Below are 17,404 nucleotides of genomic sequence, written 5' to 3' on the forward strand. Positions count from 1 at the left end.
CCTGGGGAGTAAAACCGACCTCTACCAGAAAGGCAGCAGGACCTTTCTGAAGGATTAGTCACATATTTAGTGTTTCTTGTGTGTCTTGGTACACAGCTACAGCTATGAAGATGTAGCTATGTGGCTATGCTAATTAGCACTAGCACTTATCCATGACAAATAAAAATCATCCACTAGATCTTCAAATCTGCAGGCGTGTGGAGTAAAACCGACCTCTGCCAGAAAGGCAGCGGGACCTTTTCTGAAGGATTGGTCACAGATTCTGTGTTTCTTGTTGTTTTATTTGTCAGTATGTCGACGTGTGTCTTGGTACACAGCTACAGCTACGCTATGTAGCTATGCTAACTAGCGCTAGCACTTATCAATGATAAATACAAATCATCCACTAGATCTTCAAATCTGCAGACGTGGGGAGTAAAACCGACCTTTGTGTTTATTAAGACAGCCTACAACAGCATGCCTCCCTCCTAAGCTCCTTGTTAGCACACATTTGTGCAGGTAATGAAAAACGGAGGGGGGATTCAGTATTATTTTATACAGTCTATGGGCTGAACAAGCTCCGAGCTCTGACTCCGTGACAGACCGGATATTGTTGTTACGTAACAAAAACACGGAAGTCTGAAACAGCTCGTTTCACACACATTTACAGAAAGGTGTAGAAATCAAAACAGGGGCAGAATGGATTTTTTTCATTCTCGGGGGGTTTGTAGACATGCCAGGGAAACATAATTCAGGTAGAGAACCATTAAAAAGTCGATTTTGCATGATATGTCACCTTTAAGATCTAAAAGTCGTCTAGCCTTAGCCATGTTTCATGCTGTCTTAATTATAAGCTGAATAATACGGACTCAGCCTCAGCCTCAGCTACATCAACCACAGGTTTCTGGGCAGGTGTTATGAAGCCCAATCACAATTAATTGGAAATGCTGACTCAACCTAAAATAGATCAATCTAGTCACAAGCAGAGAGGGGAAGCTGAGGTGGGCAGCTATTACACATCCACCTGTCATTCAATTCAGCTACACCTCTTAGTTTGCAATCTTATGCACAACTTTTGCCTTTATTTAATCCAACAGATGCGTTATGAAAAATTCACCCCCATACAGTGTGTTCAAATAGAGAAACAAGCCAAAAACCCATGCTATGTTTTATAGCTGTAAGCATAAATGTCTGCAGAAATGGGTGTTCTAACACGGGACCTAATGAGGGTTCCTCTGCTTTTGCAGCCAGCCTCAAGTGGACATTTGAAGAACTGTAGTATGTTGCACCTTTCTAGTTTTGCTCTCCTAATGCAGCTTTCCTGATTTGATATCTCAAAACCCTCAAATAACAACAAAAACACCACAAATGTGAGTCTAATCTATCATGCAGGGATGTCACTGACAATCCATATCGTGTTTTGTTGTTTAAAATCAGCTGTGTACAACAAAATTGGATGACATATAACTTAATGAATTTCTCAGACCTAGTATTAGCACTACTTACATAAGTTTATGCAAATACATTCAAACAAAACTACTGCATGTCTACATTTTGCTGTATTCTAATGGAAATGTCCTCAACATTCATTATTGTTGAAATTAAAGCATATTTCTGTCCTTCACACTGCAGCACAGTTAATCCAAACAGCTTCAAACAAAGCATAAACACAATAAAACGCCTTCAGTGATATAATCTCCCTCCTCTAATACACACTGCGTCTCATTGTCACCTTTTCTCTGACCCGAAACATTTATAAAGAAATTGACTTTTGTTTTCCACGCCATTCCACATGTTGAAAATGCATTTGTATTCATAAAGTGCATGTGACATTCAAAAACACTTTACTGCTGTAAATTAAAAATGACACATTTTTTATGGTGTGGCATTCAATACTTGAAAAAGAAAACACAAATCTCAATATTGAATCTCTATTCTGTTTACTGAAAGTGGCAGAAAGTAGGTGATAGTTGAGAAGAAAAAGAAATGGAGTGGGGTTTTTTTTTTCCTGGAGAAGTCGGCCTTCCAAAGTTAACTTTACAGCTTGTTTTGAACCTTTCAGTCTTGTTTTGCTCTCGACGCTGGCTCCACTTCCTGTCATGAGAGATTTTAGTCTACAAAGAGAAGGTGGAAACATACACTTGCAGAGAACGAGGGAACGGCAGGAAGAGTGTGGGTATCTTCGCGTGCACACAAGAAATCAAGAGGTTGAGAGAAGTGATACGAGGTGTTGTTTCTTTTAGCCTGGCGAGATGATTCGAATGCAGCGTCAAGTTGAAATTTGCATTTTCACCAGGAGTTGTTTCTCTTTTGAACACAAACCATTTCCACAAGCCACAGATGTTCTGGCTGAGCGTGTTTCTCTTTCTCTGTGTGTCCCTGCTAGCTTGCTCTGTTTGAAATACACTCCCTGTCCTCAGTACGTGTGTTTGCAAGCGCCCCATGTTGCATTATTCAGCTGCAGCAATGCTGATTCATTTGTTCCCTCTCCCTCTTTATAATTACAAACTTATGCTCTCCATTTCTCAGATTTACTCTTTATCTCTTCTATGCCACGTTTTTATCCTGCTCCTTTTTTTCCTCCAATTCCTATTCACTAAGCCATCTTCTCCTCTCATGCTCATTCACTGCTGCCTCCTTCACCTCTGCTCCCTCTCTTTCTTCATATCCTGTCTTTTTTATTTAATTTGATTCTTCTTCTACACATCTTAAGCACAATGGAGTCACAGAAGATGGAGTTCTTATTCTTTTCATTATCTTCTCTCTTCTTCTTTCTCCCACTGTCTGTTTCCCTCCATTTTTCAACTTTCACATCCCTTTCTTCTATTTCCTCTTTTTTCCCCATAAACTTCTCCTCTTTACGACTCACTGTATCCCCACCATAGTCAACAGTTAAAAGAGAGAAGTTCAACAGAATATTTTGTATCCAGCACACAGTAGGATATCCTCTGCTAAAGCACATATTTACATAACCAAGAGCAGACTTTAATATCCAATAAATATACTGAGACTGTTTATCATTTAAAAGTAGGACTCAGATTGAAATAAACTTGTAGCTTTTCATGAATTAAACCTTAAAAACATATACCCCAAAATTTACTTTACAGTAATAAAAAAGAAAATACTGAGCTCTCCTTGAACCGGATTGGACTATTCGCTGGCCTTTAAATGATCTTTTATTTTGTATTCTTTATTATTTGAAATGCGTTTCAAGTACCATTTTCCTGAAGGTATAATTATAATAATAACAACGACAACAATAATAATATTAATATTTATTGTTATTATTATTATTATTATTATTATTATTTTTATTACGTTTTATACATAATAATAATGCTAATGATAATGCTAATGATAATAATAATAATAATAATAATAATAATAATAATAATAATAATCATCATCATCATCATCATCATCATCATCATCATCATCATCATCATCATCATCATCATCATCATCATCATCATAATAATAATAATATACAGAGCTTTTCTTAACAAGGTTACCAGGTGCTTCACAACAGAAATGCAGAAAAATAAAAATATATAAAAATGTAAAATGCAGATAAAACCAGATATGGTAGGACAGCATAGTTTTTTGCTAGTACAGCTGACATGTGCTCAAGCTGTTCAGCGTGGCCCTGTCAAAGTCTTATGATGCATTTCATTGAAGGAGACTTCAACCTCAAAACTTGCTATCTTCAAACTGCCTACTTCCCAGACAACAACGCAAGGGAAAATATTGGAACCAGCCTGTTACAAAGAACCATGTCTACATAACAGACAACAAACCCTGAAAGACCAAGGGTTAAGGCTTAGTTAGTATCAGACATTGGTTGATGGGTTCTGAGTTTAGGTGTTTGATAGTGGGCATAGAGACACAAATGTCAGAACCATCACAAACATTTTACTTAACTTTCTCAGCTGCAAAGTGCTAATGAACTTTTTAGCACTACAGGGCTTTTTACCTGGTTCTACTTTTAGCATCAATATGAGGCTGACAGAAAGAAACATGACAACACACGGGCCAGGGAGAGAACTACATGATCGCTGTCATATCTTAAAATATATCCTGATGCAGAGTTAATCTCTACACACAGACCGTCTCCCTGAACACACATATTGCAAGGTGCATCTGCAGCTCTTGACTGCGATTCATCTGTGTAACGTGTCAAAATCAGTGACAGCGAATGGATCAAATATTTCAGGCATCAGCATGCACGCCACCAAGATGATGAAACGAGCCCTGAGGATACGACACAACACGAGCAGGAGCAACTCATACAGAAAAAAAACTACTTCCCAAATAAAAAGCAAACATTAAATCCTCTGGTGTTCACGAACATCCCTCTTGTTTAGATAATATAATTTACCTGCTATGTTTACCGACCGTTTTATGTTTTAAAGCATTTACAAATATCTGGTTTCATCTGCATCCCATAAGGTAAAAATTACCCCAAGTTATTTTCTCTTGTAGTCCTGTCGAGTGTGAGTGGAAGGGGATGAGAGACAACAGTGTAACATTTAAGAGTGTGCCTGCAGGGTCTACAAGCTTTGCTTTTAGTTAACTGCACCTTGTGCTATTACGTGATGTTAGCTCTAGGCTATTTCTTGAGTAAATGTCTGTGTGGATGTTGCCCGTATTTCCCATGAGAGAGAGAAACATACAATGATTAATACTGAAACATGGACAGCCACCTTTTTTCTCTTGTTGATAGTGAACAGAATAGCAACACTGATTCATGTGTGTTTAACAACAATAATGATTAGTTGTTCAAAGTTTACACTTTGTTAGTTTTCCATAAGCAGAAGGAAAGAAGAAAAAAATACTTGTAGTGAATACTGGAGTAAAGATGCATAACATTTTTCTAATAGGTCATATTACTCAATTAAAATACAGGTAAGAGTTAATGAAGGTCAATTTAACACTAAGTCTACTTCCACAGGTAAACAGATACTTTGAAAAATAGATTAATTCATCTGTCATGTCAAACACCATAGAAGAAATTTGCGTAGATGCCAAGCAGCAAACTTTGCAGAGAGAATTGAAGCCAATTAGGAAGTGTTAAAACTGCAGTTCCTAGAGCTTCCGCTTGAGGCTAGCTCCGGAAGTACTGTAAACCAATTAGACACCAATTTAACAAAGGCGATCTTTACAACAGAAATAAACATGTTTACAGCCTGGTAGAAAAAATGAGTTAAGGCTGAATAGCTAATTTCTCTATCAACACACACTGTACGGGTGGTAAGTTTTTTGGTCACCATGTCATCAAAGTTAAATGTTTAGTCAAATTTATTTGATGTCTTTGGAAAGTTTGATGTGAAGCACCTATCTAGCGTTCGATGAAAGGCTTGACAGTTTTATATGATGACACAGACTATAGCACTGTGCCAAAGACACATTTCACATTGATGACAAAAAACTGTATGGCACATTACTCTTACCTTCTAACTAGTGTATATGTTTTCATATTAGTGCTTCAAAGCTCCACTGTCATCCAAAAACTAGTTTAAGTTCTAGGGAATGGAGATGAAGCTGAGTGTCACAGATGGGATAGAGATGTCAGTAAGTATTTCAGTCTGACTAGAACATAGTTTTTAATCTTTAATATCAGATATATTGGCAAAAACTACAAAATAAAACCAGACATACCATTTGATAGTTAGTTTTGAATCTTTCAATGTATTGAAGATGTTAAAATTTGTAAATAGTTGCAGTGAATTTAGTAACAAAATTAAATGTGGCAGCACAAAAGGTCAGAAAGGTCGACATGTATAATGTCCTTAAAATATCCCTGTAAAATTGTATATGTGTATCCTTTTTTAATGCAATTCATCGTGAATTTGATTTAAATGTTGGGTTTTGTTGGATAGTATGAAGTCAGCACAGCTATTTAAAGTAAATGCCCAATAGAAAGTAACATAAAAACTTTAAAAAATGATAAGGATGGATATAAAGGGTCTTGAAGCCTAACAAGGAGATTGTTAGTCAGTTCCCAAGAACACTGAAGCTTTGCGTTAAGCTTTTGGTTAACTGAACAGTTGACTTATCAGCACTGCCATCCCTAGCACCCAACACTCTGGATGATTTTTAACTGAGTACAGTCATCATCCTAAAATTTAGTATTTTAATACAGTTTCTGATCAAAAGGAAGGAGCCCCATAACTGTAGGGGCTCCATCAAATTCAAGTGAATACGAATACATATATTTGTGGTAACTAGGTCAAACCCAAGAGGACATGTGTTTGCATCTTAGCTGGCGCCACAAAACATCAGTCAGTAAAAACTTTCTGTTGCTGCCGTCACTCAGAGACTGAGAGCCTTAATGTCTTTAAAGTTCTGTCAACAACAAACATTAAGCACAACATTTCACCATCGCCGCCTGCTGTATAGCAAACATCCAGCACTTCCTTCATGTGGTAAGACAGAAAAAAAACATGTTGCTCCTCTACATTTCAAAACCTCCCCAAAATACACAGCTCTATTGAAATCAGGGCATTAACTGTCTTTATTGACAGAACAAAGGAGGATACCTGAGTAAAAAACATAACAAATTTCAGAGCAAACTTGGGCTATTGTGTTGCAGAAATACAGATAAAGGTTGTTTTTTTCAGAGGGAATTTTCATCTTATCAAAAATTCTCCCAGCACAATCATCTCCGTGCCACATTCTGTTCATCAGCACAGGTTTGACATTTGGAGTCCCAGGGTAGCACGTATCGTCTGGCTTCATCTGCTGTAATCCATTTGCTCCAACACTACTTGACAGTTAGCATCACTGGAGCCAGTAGCATCGCTATACATAATACATCAAGTGTGTGAGCCATAAGCTGCCTTCTCCTTCGCTCTCCTCGACATATGTGAAGCTAAGACAGCAGACAGATTTCATGTGGGACGGAGAGAAAATACACACAAGTGTTGGAAAGATTGCCCCAGAGAAAATAAGCCTGCATTTCTGCGCAGCAAAATCCAATATCAGCTGCAGCAGAACATCATCTGGCCAGCCTGTGTGTGTGTGTGTGTGTGTGTGTGTGTGTGTGTGTGTGTGTGTGTGTGTGTGTGTGTGTGCGTGTGTGTGTGTGTGTATTTGTGAAAGAGGAATTGATATGAATCCTGTGTTCAACTTAAACCACAGTCTTAACACATTAGGCGACCGAAATAAAACGCTAAAAATCATGTGTACAATAATCCATTATAGCTGTACTATAACCCATTTTGTTTTCTCCAGTGTATTGTTTTTTTTATCAGTTTATATTGAGAATGACCCTGTAACCTACTTCAACCAGACACAACCAGTAAAGATTGAAATTAGAGATTTATGAAGCTTTTAAAAAACTCACATTTTTTGTAATCACTGCCATCAATCGGTATTTTATCAGCAGGTTTGTTTAAACTATACAGCACCTTCAAAAGAAGCTTTGCAATGTAGGTATACAAACTTTGTATATTAATATTTACTTCACTGTAACCACTGTAACACTGTGTGTGTGTGTGTGTGTGTGTGTGTGTGTGTGTGTGTGTGTGTGTGTGTGTGTGTGTGTGTGCGTGTGCGTGTGCGTGTGTGCGGGTGTGTGTGTGTGGTCCTTATATAGATATTACTAACTAAATAAAAATAAAAAGATGCTTCATAAATGTCTGAATGTACAGTAATATCAGCTATTTCTACTATTATGCACATTAAATGACGACAATGTAGTTCCACATAAGAGATGTATTTAATTTAAGCCTCTGAAGTTGCCAACATAGCAGTAAATATTTGTATTGCTATGTAGACTGTCTTATACTTTACAACTGGTCCTACTCAAAACCTAATTTACAGTATTTACTGTAATCATGTAATGATTAATGCAGCTTAGCTACTAGTCTCAAGACTACATGACACATACTATCAAGCTTTCTACCAACAAAATGCTTATTATTTTACCAAAAACAACATCAATCATAAAATGATCTAACATCTAGACCAAACTAATATTGATGTCAGCTCGCTACTGTTAAACATAGCTAGTCTACTCCTCGTGCCCAGATTAGCTACCAATAGTGCTAACCTTTATTACATGTCTTTCCCCACTCTCTATTCAGTTTCACTTAGCTGCTAAAATGCCCACATTGCCACAGTAACAGGCTACAGGCTACACCGAAAAAAGCTCTAACATTACAAGCGGTGCAAAGAGGAGAGTTTTAAAGACAATGTGTGCGCTAAAAAGGTTAATTTATAAACTGATTTTTAGTCCACCTTACAGCTACCAGATCCATGCCATTGGAGACTAAAGGCTGGATGAGAAGGAGTGAGAAGTCAGAAAAAAAGGAGCACTGTGAATTTCAAAATTGACAGAAGTCAATGAATAAAAACACTCATATATATATATATATATATATATATATATAACAGTACTCACCTTGAAAGATCTTCCTTAAGAATGGTCCGATATCTGACTGAAGGCAAATATAAAGCTAATTGTTCCAACATCTGTGTGGAGTGTGGTTAGCCTCCAGCTGACATGAACGATGGGAATGATTATACAAGGCCTGGGGCCGAATTTATCTGATGGAAAAATAACCCGGCTAGAATTGGGTCTTCCGTCAAGCAGTTTTGTTCTTATCTGTTACTTTTTCTTGTCTTTCTTTAAATCTGCTACTGCAGTCGAGGTCATGAATCCTTGAGCCGAAGCCCACGGGCTACTTTCCGAAACTAGATGATGAATCCATAAACAAAAGAAGTGAAGCAGAAAGTTAAGCATGAACACTTTGGATGCACTGTTAAAGGCTAAGAATGCTTCCAGAGAATTTGAAAAATGTTTTATTTTATGTGGCATATTTTGAGCAGCAGAGGTAAAAAGGAAGCCAAACAAAAGCATCCTACACACCTTCTGCCCACCAAACTGAGAAATTTATATCAAAAGGAGAAAAAGATATGGAGAGGAGGCCGTTATGTAAGCAGTCGAGATAAAATAAAGCTGAGAGAGCTATCTTGACTTTGAAATCTGTCTTCACTCAACCTACTGGAACCAGCGACCGATGATAAACACACAAGACTAAAATAAAAATCACAAGTGCCAGAAAATGATTTTTTACTCCTCTAAAATGAGGAAAACATTTTGCTACAAATTGACATTTGGTCTCACAAAAGGCAAAAAAAGACAAAAAGTTTGTCTCAGGAAATTGTTTTTAATATTTGTTTCAGCCATCTTCATGTGACATCACGCTCAAGTGAGATGCTCAGGTATTGTCTCATGTCTTGCTGCTATGTTCTACTGTATGTCGTGAGTCTAATGAACTTCATTTCCTGGCTCCCTAAGCAGCCAAAAAGACAATAGACGTTCAAAATCGGGAGAGATGTCAGGTTGTATTTTAACTTAAAAACACATGCGACAGCCCCATTAGCTAATATCAGTACACAGCTGCTAACAACAACAACAACAGCTACTTCCTAGCTAACAATAACATCTAAATATCATAAAAAATAACAATTTGACAAGATGATGGCTGCCACAGGAAAAGGGTCCATTCTAAGAATAACATGCTTATAACTTAACTTATTTTATTTGTTTTTCATAAAAAAACAAAGAAAAAATGTTTAAAAAAGCTAAATTTGTTGTTGTTTGTAAATTTATTTTGGTCAAGCTGTGCTGAGATTGTTGATTCAACATTTGGTTTTGCTCTTTAAAAGTATGACATTTGATTCTATTCAAATTTAACTTAAAATAAATAAATAAACAAATAATCAGAGCACTTACAGCTATAATGTTGAATACAGTGAATCGGACACACGTTTTCAATTGTTTCGATTATAACAATAATCATACTTCTTTAAACAACCATTGTGTTAAGAAAATCCATTAGTTGGGAAGCAGAACAAGGACATGGGCAGAAATAGAGCAGAGCATGTAAACACACCATTGAGATATCTAGAATAAGACTTCATAGATGCTTGTGTAAAATTTCTGAAAAAGACAGGAGGAACTTGAACTTGAAGTATTATTCTCTGAGACTTACATTTAGAATGTGTGTATAAGTTAGGTTTCTGATGTAGTTGTGTTTAGTTGCATGTGCTGTACATATGCAACATTTTGCCAGACCAAGGTCATTTTCAGGATGTGACTACATTCAAATGGCAATAAAAGTCATATGTTAATTTCCACAGCATGTGTAGTATAAACACGTATATGTAAGAAATGTTGTTGTCACGCTATGAAGTCTCTCAGTGAAAGCAGGAGGAGTTTTGCAGTTGTGTTAACATTGTTTCAGTTGTTTCTCTTCACTCTGTGTTTGGCAGTGAACATGTTCAGCTGCAGGCAACCAGTAAGCTACACTGTGATTGTCAAAAAGGTTGGGATGAAGAGACAAACACTACTGGGAGAACCACAGTTCTCTTCTTTGATTTTGAGGCTTGTTATAGAAAGCTGATAGCGATCAATTTTAGATGTGGAATCAAAACTGTGATACACTTTTTTCTTTTCAAAATGGTTACTTTGGTAAGTAAGTGACGTAAAAACATTTTCAACCACTACATTTAGAGACTGTTGTTGAACGAGGGAATAAAGAATGCCAATAAACATTGGACTTGATTCAACAATTTACGTTAAAGGGAGTAGCGACAGAAGCTCCTGTTGCAGTGGTTCCATTTGATCAAAGTTACATCAACTGTATATGACTGTAATATAATGCAGGTTTTTATGCATCCTGAGAAAACAAGGAGCATTTTATAAGACATTGAGACCAATAATGTTAGACAGTAAACTACAAATGGTTGCAGAAGTTCCCTTTATGTCTCTCTATTCCATCAATCTATGAAAATCATCTTTTCCTCTTTTTCAGTTTTGAGGTTCATGATGCAGAGTTCTTCAGTGTACACAAACATCTGTACACACAGGTGTTGTACACATTCTAACGGAAACAACGCTGAGTGTATGAAAAACCTCCCGTAACCCCGGGCTGGTGTAAGTATGAGAGGAATGTTAAGAGACAGCAGAGAGGACTTCATATTGAGTCAGTCGTGTGTCATTGTACATGATTGATTTTCTGCTCTGTAGCTACAGCAGAGGTGTCACTGTCTCTCTGTCTGGGTGTGTGTTTTTGTCAGTGTGTGTGTGTGTGTGTGTGTGTGTGTAGGAGGCTGAGACCTGACTGCTGAAAAGAGAAGGATCGATAAAGAGTATATAATGACTCCATGTTCACACATCCCACTCACGTTACATCATTAGAGGTGTGAGTGGAGTACTACACATCACCTCACTCATACATCTCTATAACCTTTTACCTCTCCTTCTAACAAAGCTATGCTCTCTTCTCATCAAATAATAAAGTTTTTATCAAACATATTTGAAAGTATAATTGTACACACACAGAGTATAATATATATTCAATGACATTAAGCATAGGTTTTAAGATAATGTGAAATAATTAACTCTTCTGCAAACCACTATGAACAGCAGCAGAATTTCTAAAGTAAAAATAATTGTACTAAATCATAATTCAGAAAGTGACAAATGTCTGTGACACTTTCTGTCAGCCAGCACAGTCCTTGCACTACAGGAGTGAGCTTCTTCTGTTCTTCAAACAGATCTTTATTTTGACTAATAGAGGGGTCACAAGAGAACACAACACAAGAGAGTTTAAATGAGACATAATGCATTGTTAGCACCTGACTGCATGCGAGAGAGACAAAAGGAGAGACAAAGGGAAAGAAAAAGAGAGAGACAAGTTGCACTCATCACTCAGATAAAAAAAAATCACTAGCATGTGAAGAAAAAGCGACAGCGTCCTCATTACACAGTTAAAAAGTGCTGATTTTCTAAATTTGGATAAAGCTTCTAAGATCTACACGTCATTGCTATCCATGATGATGGAAGTGGATGGCACCAAAGTTGGTGACAGCTTTCTCCATGAAGACACAGAAGCAAAGTGCTGAGCAAAAACAGATCATTTCATAGCAGCTGTGCTAATAAACTCAAACAGCAAACACAGATACCTGCTGTCATTGAAAAACAGGTTGAGGACAAGCTCATCCCAAACAGTAGCATGAATACGGGAAAAGAAAAGTCTCGTCATACGTTTTGTAGATGTCCTGAGTTTCTTGTTGTTTCACTAAGGAGCTTATAAACTCTGTTCTTCTTTAATTTGTTTTACAGATATTTATGATTCCAAATTGACCACATTTTAATTCTTATACCTAATACAAGTGACTCAAACCTTTGACTTTTTGATTATTGGGTTTGGAGCACTTGCTGGAATTTTTCCTAAACTTTCAGAAAAAGAAGCTGACTCATGATAAAGACCCTGATATAAGGTTCATAGTTTTCAAAATTGTTTTTCTTCCCATCCTTGCTCTTACAAACATGTCTAAATCGTTCTCCTCAACACAGTCTGACCTATGTCAGTCTACCAGCATTCACCTCCATAAACACTTGTCCCTCTGTTGGAGTTCCCATCAACTTACCTGCACAGTCCTGAGTCTGCCACTCCAGACACTGCCCGTAGGGGAAGGAGATGACGTAAGCCGAGGAGTCGACGCAGCGCTGTGTGCTGCCACACCACATACACTCCATGGCCTGGCTGGTGCAGTTAGCACAGCTGGTGCGCAGAGAGCAGGGTGTCTTACAAGGACGAGCACTCTGACTTTGAGGACTCCCTGAGACAGGAAAGATGATGGTTTAAGAAAAATGATTGGTTTCTCATCAAGTAGGTTATAAAATAGGCTAAATTAACTTTGATGTACTGGTGCTTAAAAATGACATGGTGAGTAAAAAACTAAAAGATCACAAAAACATTTTCAAAAAGCTGTACAGTTTTTGTGTCTACCTCTGTCTACCCATTTCTTCAACAATATTCCCCCATCATCCTATTTTTTTACCCCTTCATTCTCTCTCACCTGCAGGTTTTTCACAGATCAGGCCGTCAGTAGTAGCTGTGCAGGGGTTTGCTTTGAGACCAGAGACCTGCGCTCGTTCCAGGTAAGCACAGAAGCCAGAGTCGCTGGGCTCTCCAGGTAACCATCGCAGGCTTGTGTTTGTAAAGGGCGACATATCCTCCCAGCCCCAATATGACACGTTGATCTTCCTCAAGCCAACCCAGGGAGATAACCTCTGCAGGGGTGCGGAGAGTTTCTTGGTTTGTGTCATTTAATTGTTTTAATCAATACAAAATGCAGAAATGAGTCCAACATTTATGCAATTGTAATGTATGCATGTCCAGAAAGGTAATAACCACATGTGTGAGCAAGAAAACCTACATTATTAGGGATAAAATAACACTTGAGTCCATGCATTGAAGCAACCCAATGAGTGTCAGACAGTGTTTTGTTGAAAGCGGATCCTTAATCAAACCTTCTGCAAATTGCTGTAATTATTATAAAAGCAGAGACCCTCCAGGTTTGCAGCTTAAAATCATTTGGGAAACATTTTCAAAGAGACTGTAATTACAGCAGCCGATTGAAGTGGAGTTGACTAAACATTTGAATCATTGTCAAAAATTATGGGATTTTTTTCCTAAAAGTCCATGAAATACTATAATGAAATACTGCTTAGAGTTTTATTTGACAGGAATCAAAAAGATTTTCCCACGGCTGTGATTGATTTCACAAAAACATGCAAAAAGCATCTTTGAAAGGATGCCAAAGAGTAAGGGTAATGGAAAACAAACTGCTTTCACCACCCAGATAGCTGAGTGGTGATTGAATTTACATGGAAATTAAATTGATGCATATGTTGTCTCAAAAGCATGTCATAATAAGTGGAAATTGATTGAGCTCTCGACAAGACAGAGGGGCAAAGAAAAACAAGTAGTTTATTTCAATTATCTATGCTCAAATATTTATTCAAATACATTTTTAAAACTTTTATTTTCAGCTACTTTGTTGTAATATCAAGAAAACACGATGGAATTAAGTCCTGGCTGAAGGCTGATCATCCAAATTTGTCATGTATGTGTCTTGGCTCAATGGTACAACTTAAAAGTCACAACAGGAATGTCTTTGAAACGGCTAAAAGTGCTTTGACACAGCCGGGAACAGTGGACATATTTTTTACAATGTTGTTTTCACAAGTCTGAATGCCGACATTAGTCCAATATCAATCAACATAAAGCCTCAGAAGTTGTGTAGTTAAATTTAAGCACTATGTAATATTTTCGCATCTTGGTTATGATTTTTTTTTTCATCACAATGTCGTCAAATATTGATCACATTAGAAAACTATCAATCACACTGCTGAATAGAAGGTAGTAACTCAGCTTTTATGATACCAACAAGCCTTGGCATCTAATAATAAATAACTTTATATTTATGATCTTAAAGTGAGCACAATGTCCTAATGCTTATGATAAATCACAGTATCAAAGAGGCAGAATTAGAATAAATTATTAATATTATAATACATTGATCTCAATTGGAAAGACTGAGTGCTAAAATTACAGCCAGGTGCAGCCATTTGATTAAAATATAACCATGTACAAGGTGTTTCCAAAGGTGCACTCAAGATAGAATTGCATTTGTGCCTTTGAAGCTGTTTGATCTAATGCAATAACTAGATACTTGAATTGTCACACACTACATTGAAAGAGTTATCAGTTGCTGTTAAAATATGCAGGAGTTCATCAGAACTCCTTTCCTATAACAAGTGTTGTTGTTGTTGTTGTTGTTTTTCAAACCCCTCACCTTGTCTTGTAGCTGGTATTTCTGTAGCTCTTCCAGAACAAAGTTGACCTGTTTGTCTGTGACCAAAGAGGCAATATTTCCTCCGAGGTTTTTGCAGTAGTGCTGGGCGTTATCATAGCTCTCTCTGCTGGAGTTGATCCTCAGGCAGGCCTCCCCGACATGGTGCCAGCCCTCCCCACACAGCTGGCCTGCACAGAAAGACATGCACACTATCTTTATACTGTGCAACCCCTTCATTACATTTGTTAGCACTGATTCTAGACATCAGATGGCATCAGATCACAAGATAACAGTGTGTGTCTAAAGTCAGTTAGCAAGATGTAATCCAAAGCTATCATTTATTACCAGAAAGCAAACAGCTGATATCAGAAATAGAAAACTATGATGGGTTACTATGATTTCTATTAAGTTGGACTGTGAACAGTTTCATAACAAGACCATTACACCAAGCAATGCAGACAGAAAATGCAACAACGCTTATATTGACATGTTAACAACCCTACTGCTATAGTCATTTACAACCTTCATATTGGCACTTTAGCATTCAGTTACCTCTTTACTTTGGCCTTCTGTCTGTGCATGGTAACAGCTAAAAGTAGCTTGTAAATAATTGAAAATGTTGCTTAATGTTTAGCTTAAAGTGTTATAACATTTATTCATATAGCCTTGCATTTCGGCTTTTTAATAGTGGAATAGTGACTAATCACTTATTTTGTATAACATGTTAATTTTGGTTTCATGATGCAAAGTCAAGTTTGCTAACATAATGAGGTTTGGGTTATGCTAATATCCATTGTCGACGTAAGCATTTTAGCCTAGCATACTAATCTTTAGCCTAAGCTTGTCATGCTAGAGGTGTCTTTTATCTTGTATCAGCGAGGTTGGTTCAGCATATAATAAAAATAATATATCAAAGTGACAAGCATACATAGCTTTAAATCTAATTATTAACATATTAAGGTTCTGGTATGAGCCTGTTTTAGTCTCTGGCTGAAGCATGATGTCAGGAAAGCACAATGAATAACTTACATTGATATTTTTCATGTGTAAAATCATACAGTCAGACAAGTCCTGTTAGTCTCTTTTCCTCCTCCCCTCTCTTGATAAACTCAGAGCACCACAAACACATTTGATGAGTCAGTGGGTGGAGTTTAGCACAACCTGATGTTATAGCCTGCACACAACATGCAGCGGAGAAAGTTATGTTTAGGTAAAGTTACCAGGGTGCTCTACCCCAGTAAGGAGTGAACCGTACCCTTGTAGTAGCTACTGAAAACCTTGAGTTAACCCAATGGTTACCTTGATAATTGCAGCTCCCCCTTTATGGTGGCCTATAGCTACACCTACACCCCAGCTAAAACTTGCGGGGTCACAAAGTCACGGGGGAAAAGGAGTCAAACAATCTTCGCTTGGTTGAGGTTATCAAAGGGTTGATAAGCATAACCAACAAACAAATCCAAAACGGCAAACAAAGTGAGGCATTCACTTGTCAGAAACAAGCAATATACATTTTTATACTGGGACAAAAAAGGTAATGAATATCAAGTGGGCATATTGGTGGACAGCCAGGGGATCTTCAAAGGTGAAAACTCACTGAAGGCATCTGCTAGACAGGAGGGGGGTGACACTGGTTATTAAGATGGTCTAGAAAATAAACTGTGCAAGAATCAACAGACAACTGCAAAGCTTTCAGAGAAATATTTCTGTTACATGGAATATATAAGTGCCATATTGACCTGTTCAGGTAAGATGGTGATTATCAAAGGGTGACTAGGGCTGGCAGACGTCATCCATAAAAATGTATACAACATATTGTTCCTATTAGGGTACCTCACATCATCTGTGAAAGACTTAAATAGCACAGAGGCCGCTCAATTGGCCAGGATGAAAGGGAAGAAAAGTCACTCTGCCTTCACAGAGTACCCCTGTTTATTTTGGACTCCAGTACTGATTACATTCACAGGCCCATAATGGCTTCCATCACTAACCTTTTCATGCTACAGAAAAGAAAGTACCTGCTTTCTTTATTTTTCTCCCACAGCATAGCAGTGGCAATAATCGACCAGAACCAGAGGAGAAAGACGGATGAAGGCGTAAAAAAAGGAGGAGTATGAAAATAAATAGAAAGATTAGGCTGTGGTCTTTTGTGTAAAAGCAGAGATAAACATGTCAGGCCTTTCGGAAGGATTAGTCATAACATGGTGTCTGGAGAAAAGGCCACAGCTGTTATGGCGGTGCAGCTAGTTTCCATAACCCTGGTCCAACCCAGCCACACTGTGTCCATGGGAAAAACAATGTGCCTTGTCACACTGATAGAATAAGAAACACCTGCAAAGTGATACTAATTTTACTAATGACCCTCTAAAAGGCTCTGTCTTGAATTACATGTTTACTTTGCAAAGTCTGAAGAAGAAACAAAGCTATAAAAAGTAAATAGACCAATCCTCCTCATCATAACATTGGTAAAATGAGTAAGTCTCCACTTTGGTCAATTATTGTCTGATAAACATGAAATCAATAGTATTTGTTTTGATTCAAAGAAAACAGTAGCTGAGTATTTGTTTCAAAGTCAACTTCATCAGGGTGCTCTGAACAAAATGAAGGAAACATATTTCGTAGCTGTCCTTAGTTTTCTTATTCTTACAACTACATAGAGGAAAATGCCCCAACAAGCAGGAAGATATTCTGTTTCAACACCGAAAACAAACAAGAAGTGTACTCCCTTATTGTGCTCAGGTATGATGGGGAAGTCAGATAACTTCTCAGT

General features: G+C 37.5%; 1 protein-coding gene across 3 annotated transcripts in view; it reads right to left on the bottom strand.

The window, feature by feature from the left end:
- Nucleotides 1-17,404, bottom strand: part of atrnl1a (attractin-like 1a) — a 305,950-nt gene that overhangs the window by 194,614 nt on the left and 93,932 nt on the right. For all 3 annotated transcript variants that reach the window (XM_034681468.1, XM_034681469.1, XM_034681470.1), the window contains 3 exons: nt 14,638-14,825; nt 12,856-13,069; nt 12,424-12,615 (listed from right to left, as the gene is read on the bottom strand). In XM_034681468.1, the coding sequence (XP_034537359.1) occupies nt 12,424-12,615; nt 12,856-13,069; nt 14,638-14,825 (594 nt within the window). The remainder of the gene's footprint in view (nt 1-12,423; nt 12,616-12,855; nt 13,070-14,637; nt 14,826-17,404) is intronic.

This window comes from Notolabrus celidotus, chromosome 4, assembly GCF_009762535.1.
Source record: "Notolabrus celidotus isolate fNotCel1 chromosome 4, fNotCel1.pri, whole genome shotgun sequence".
Classification (NCBI taxonomy): domain Eukaryota; kingdom Metazoa; phylum Chordata; class Actinopteri; order Labriformes; family Labridae; genus Notolabrus; species Notolabrus celidotus.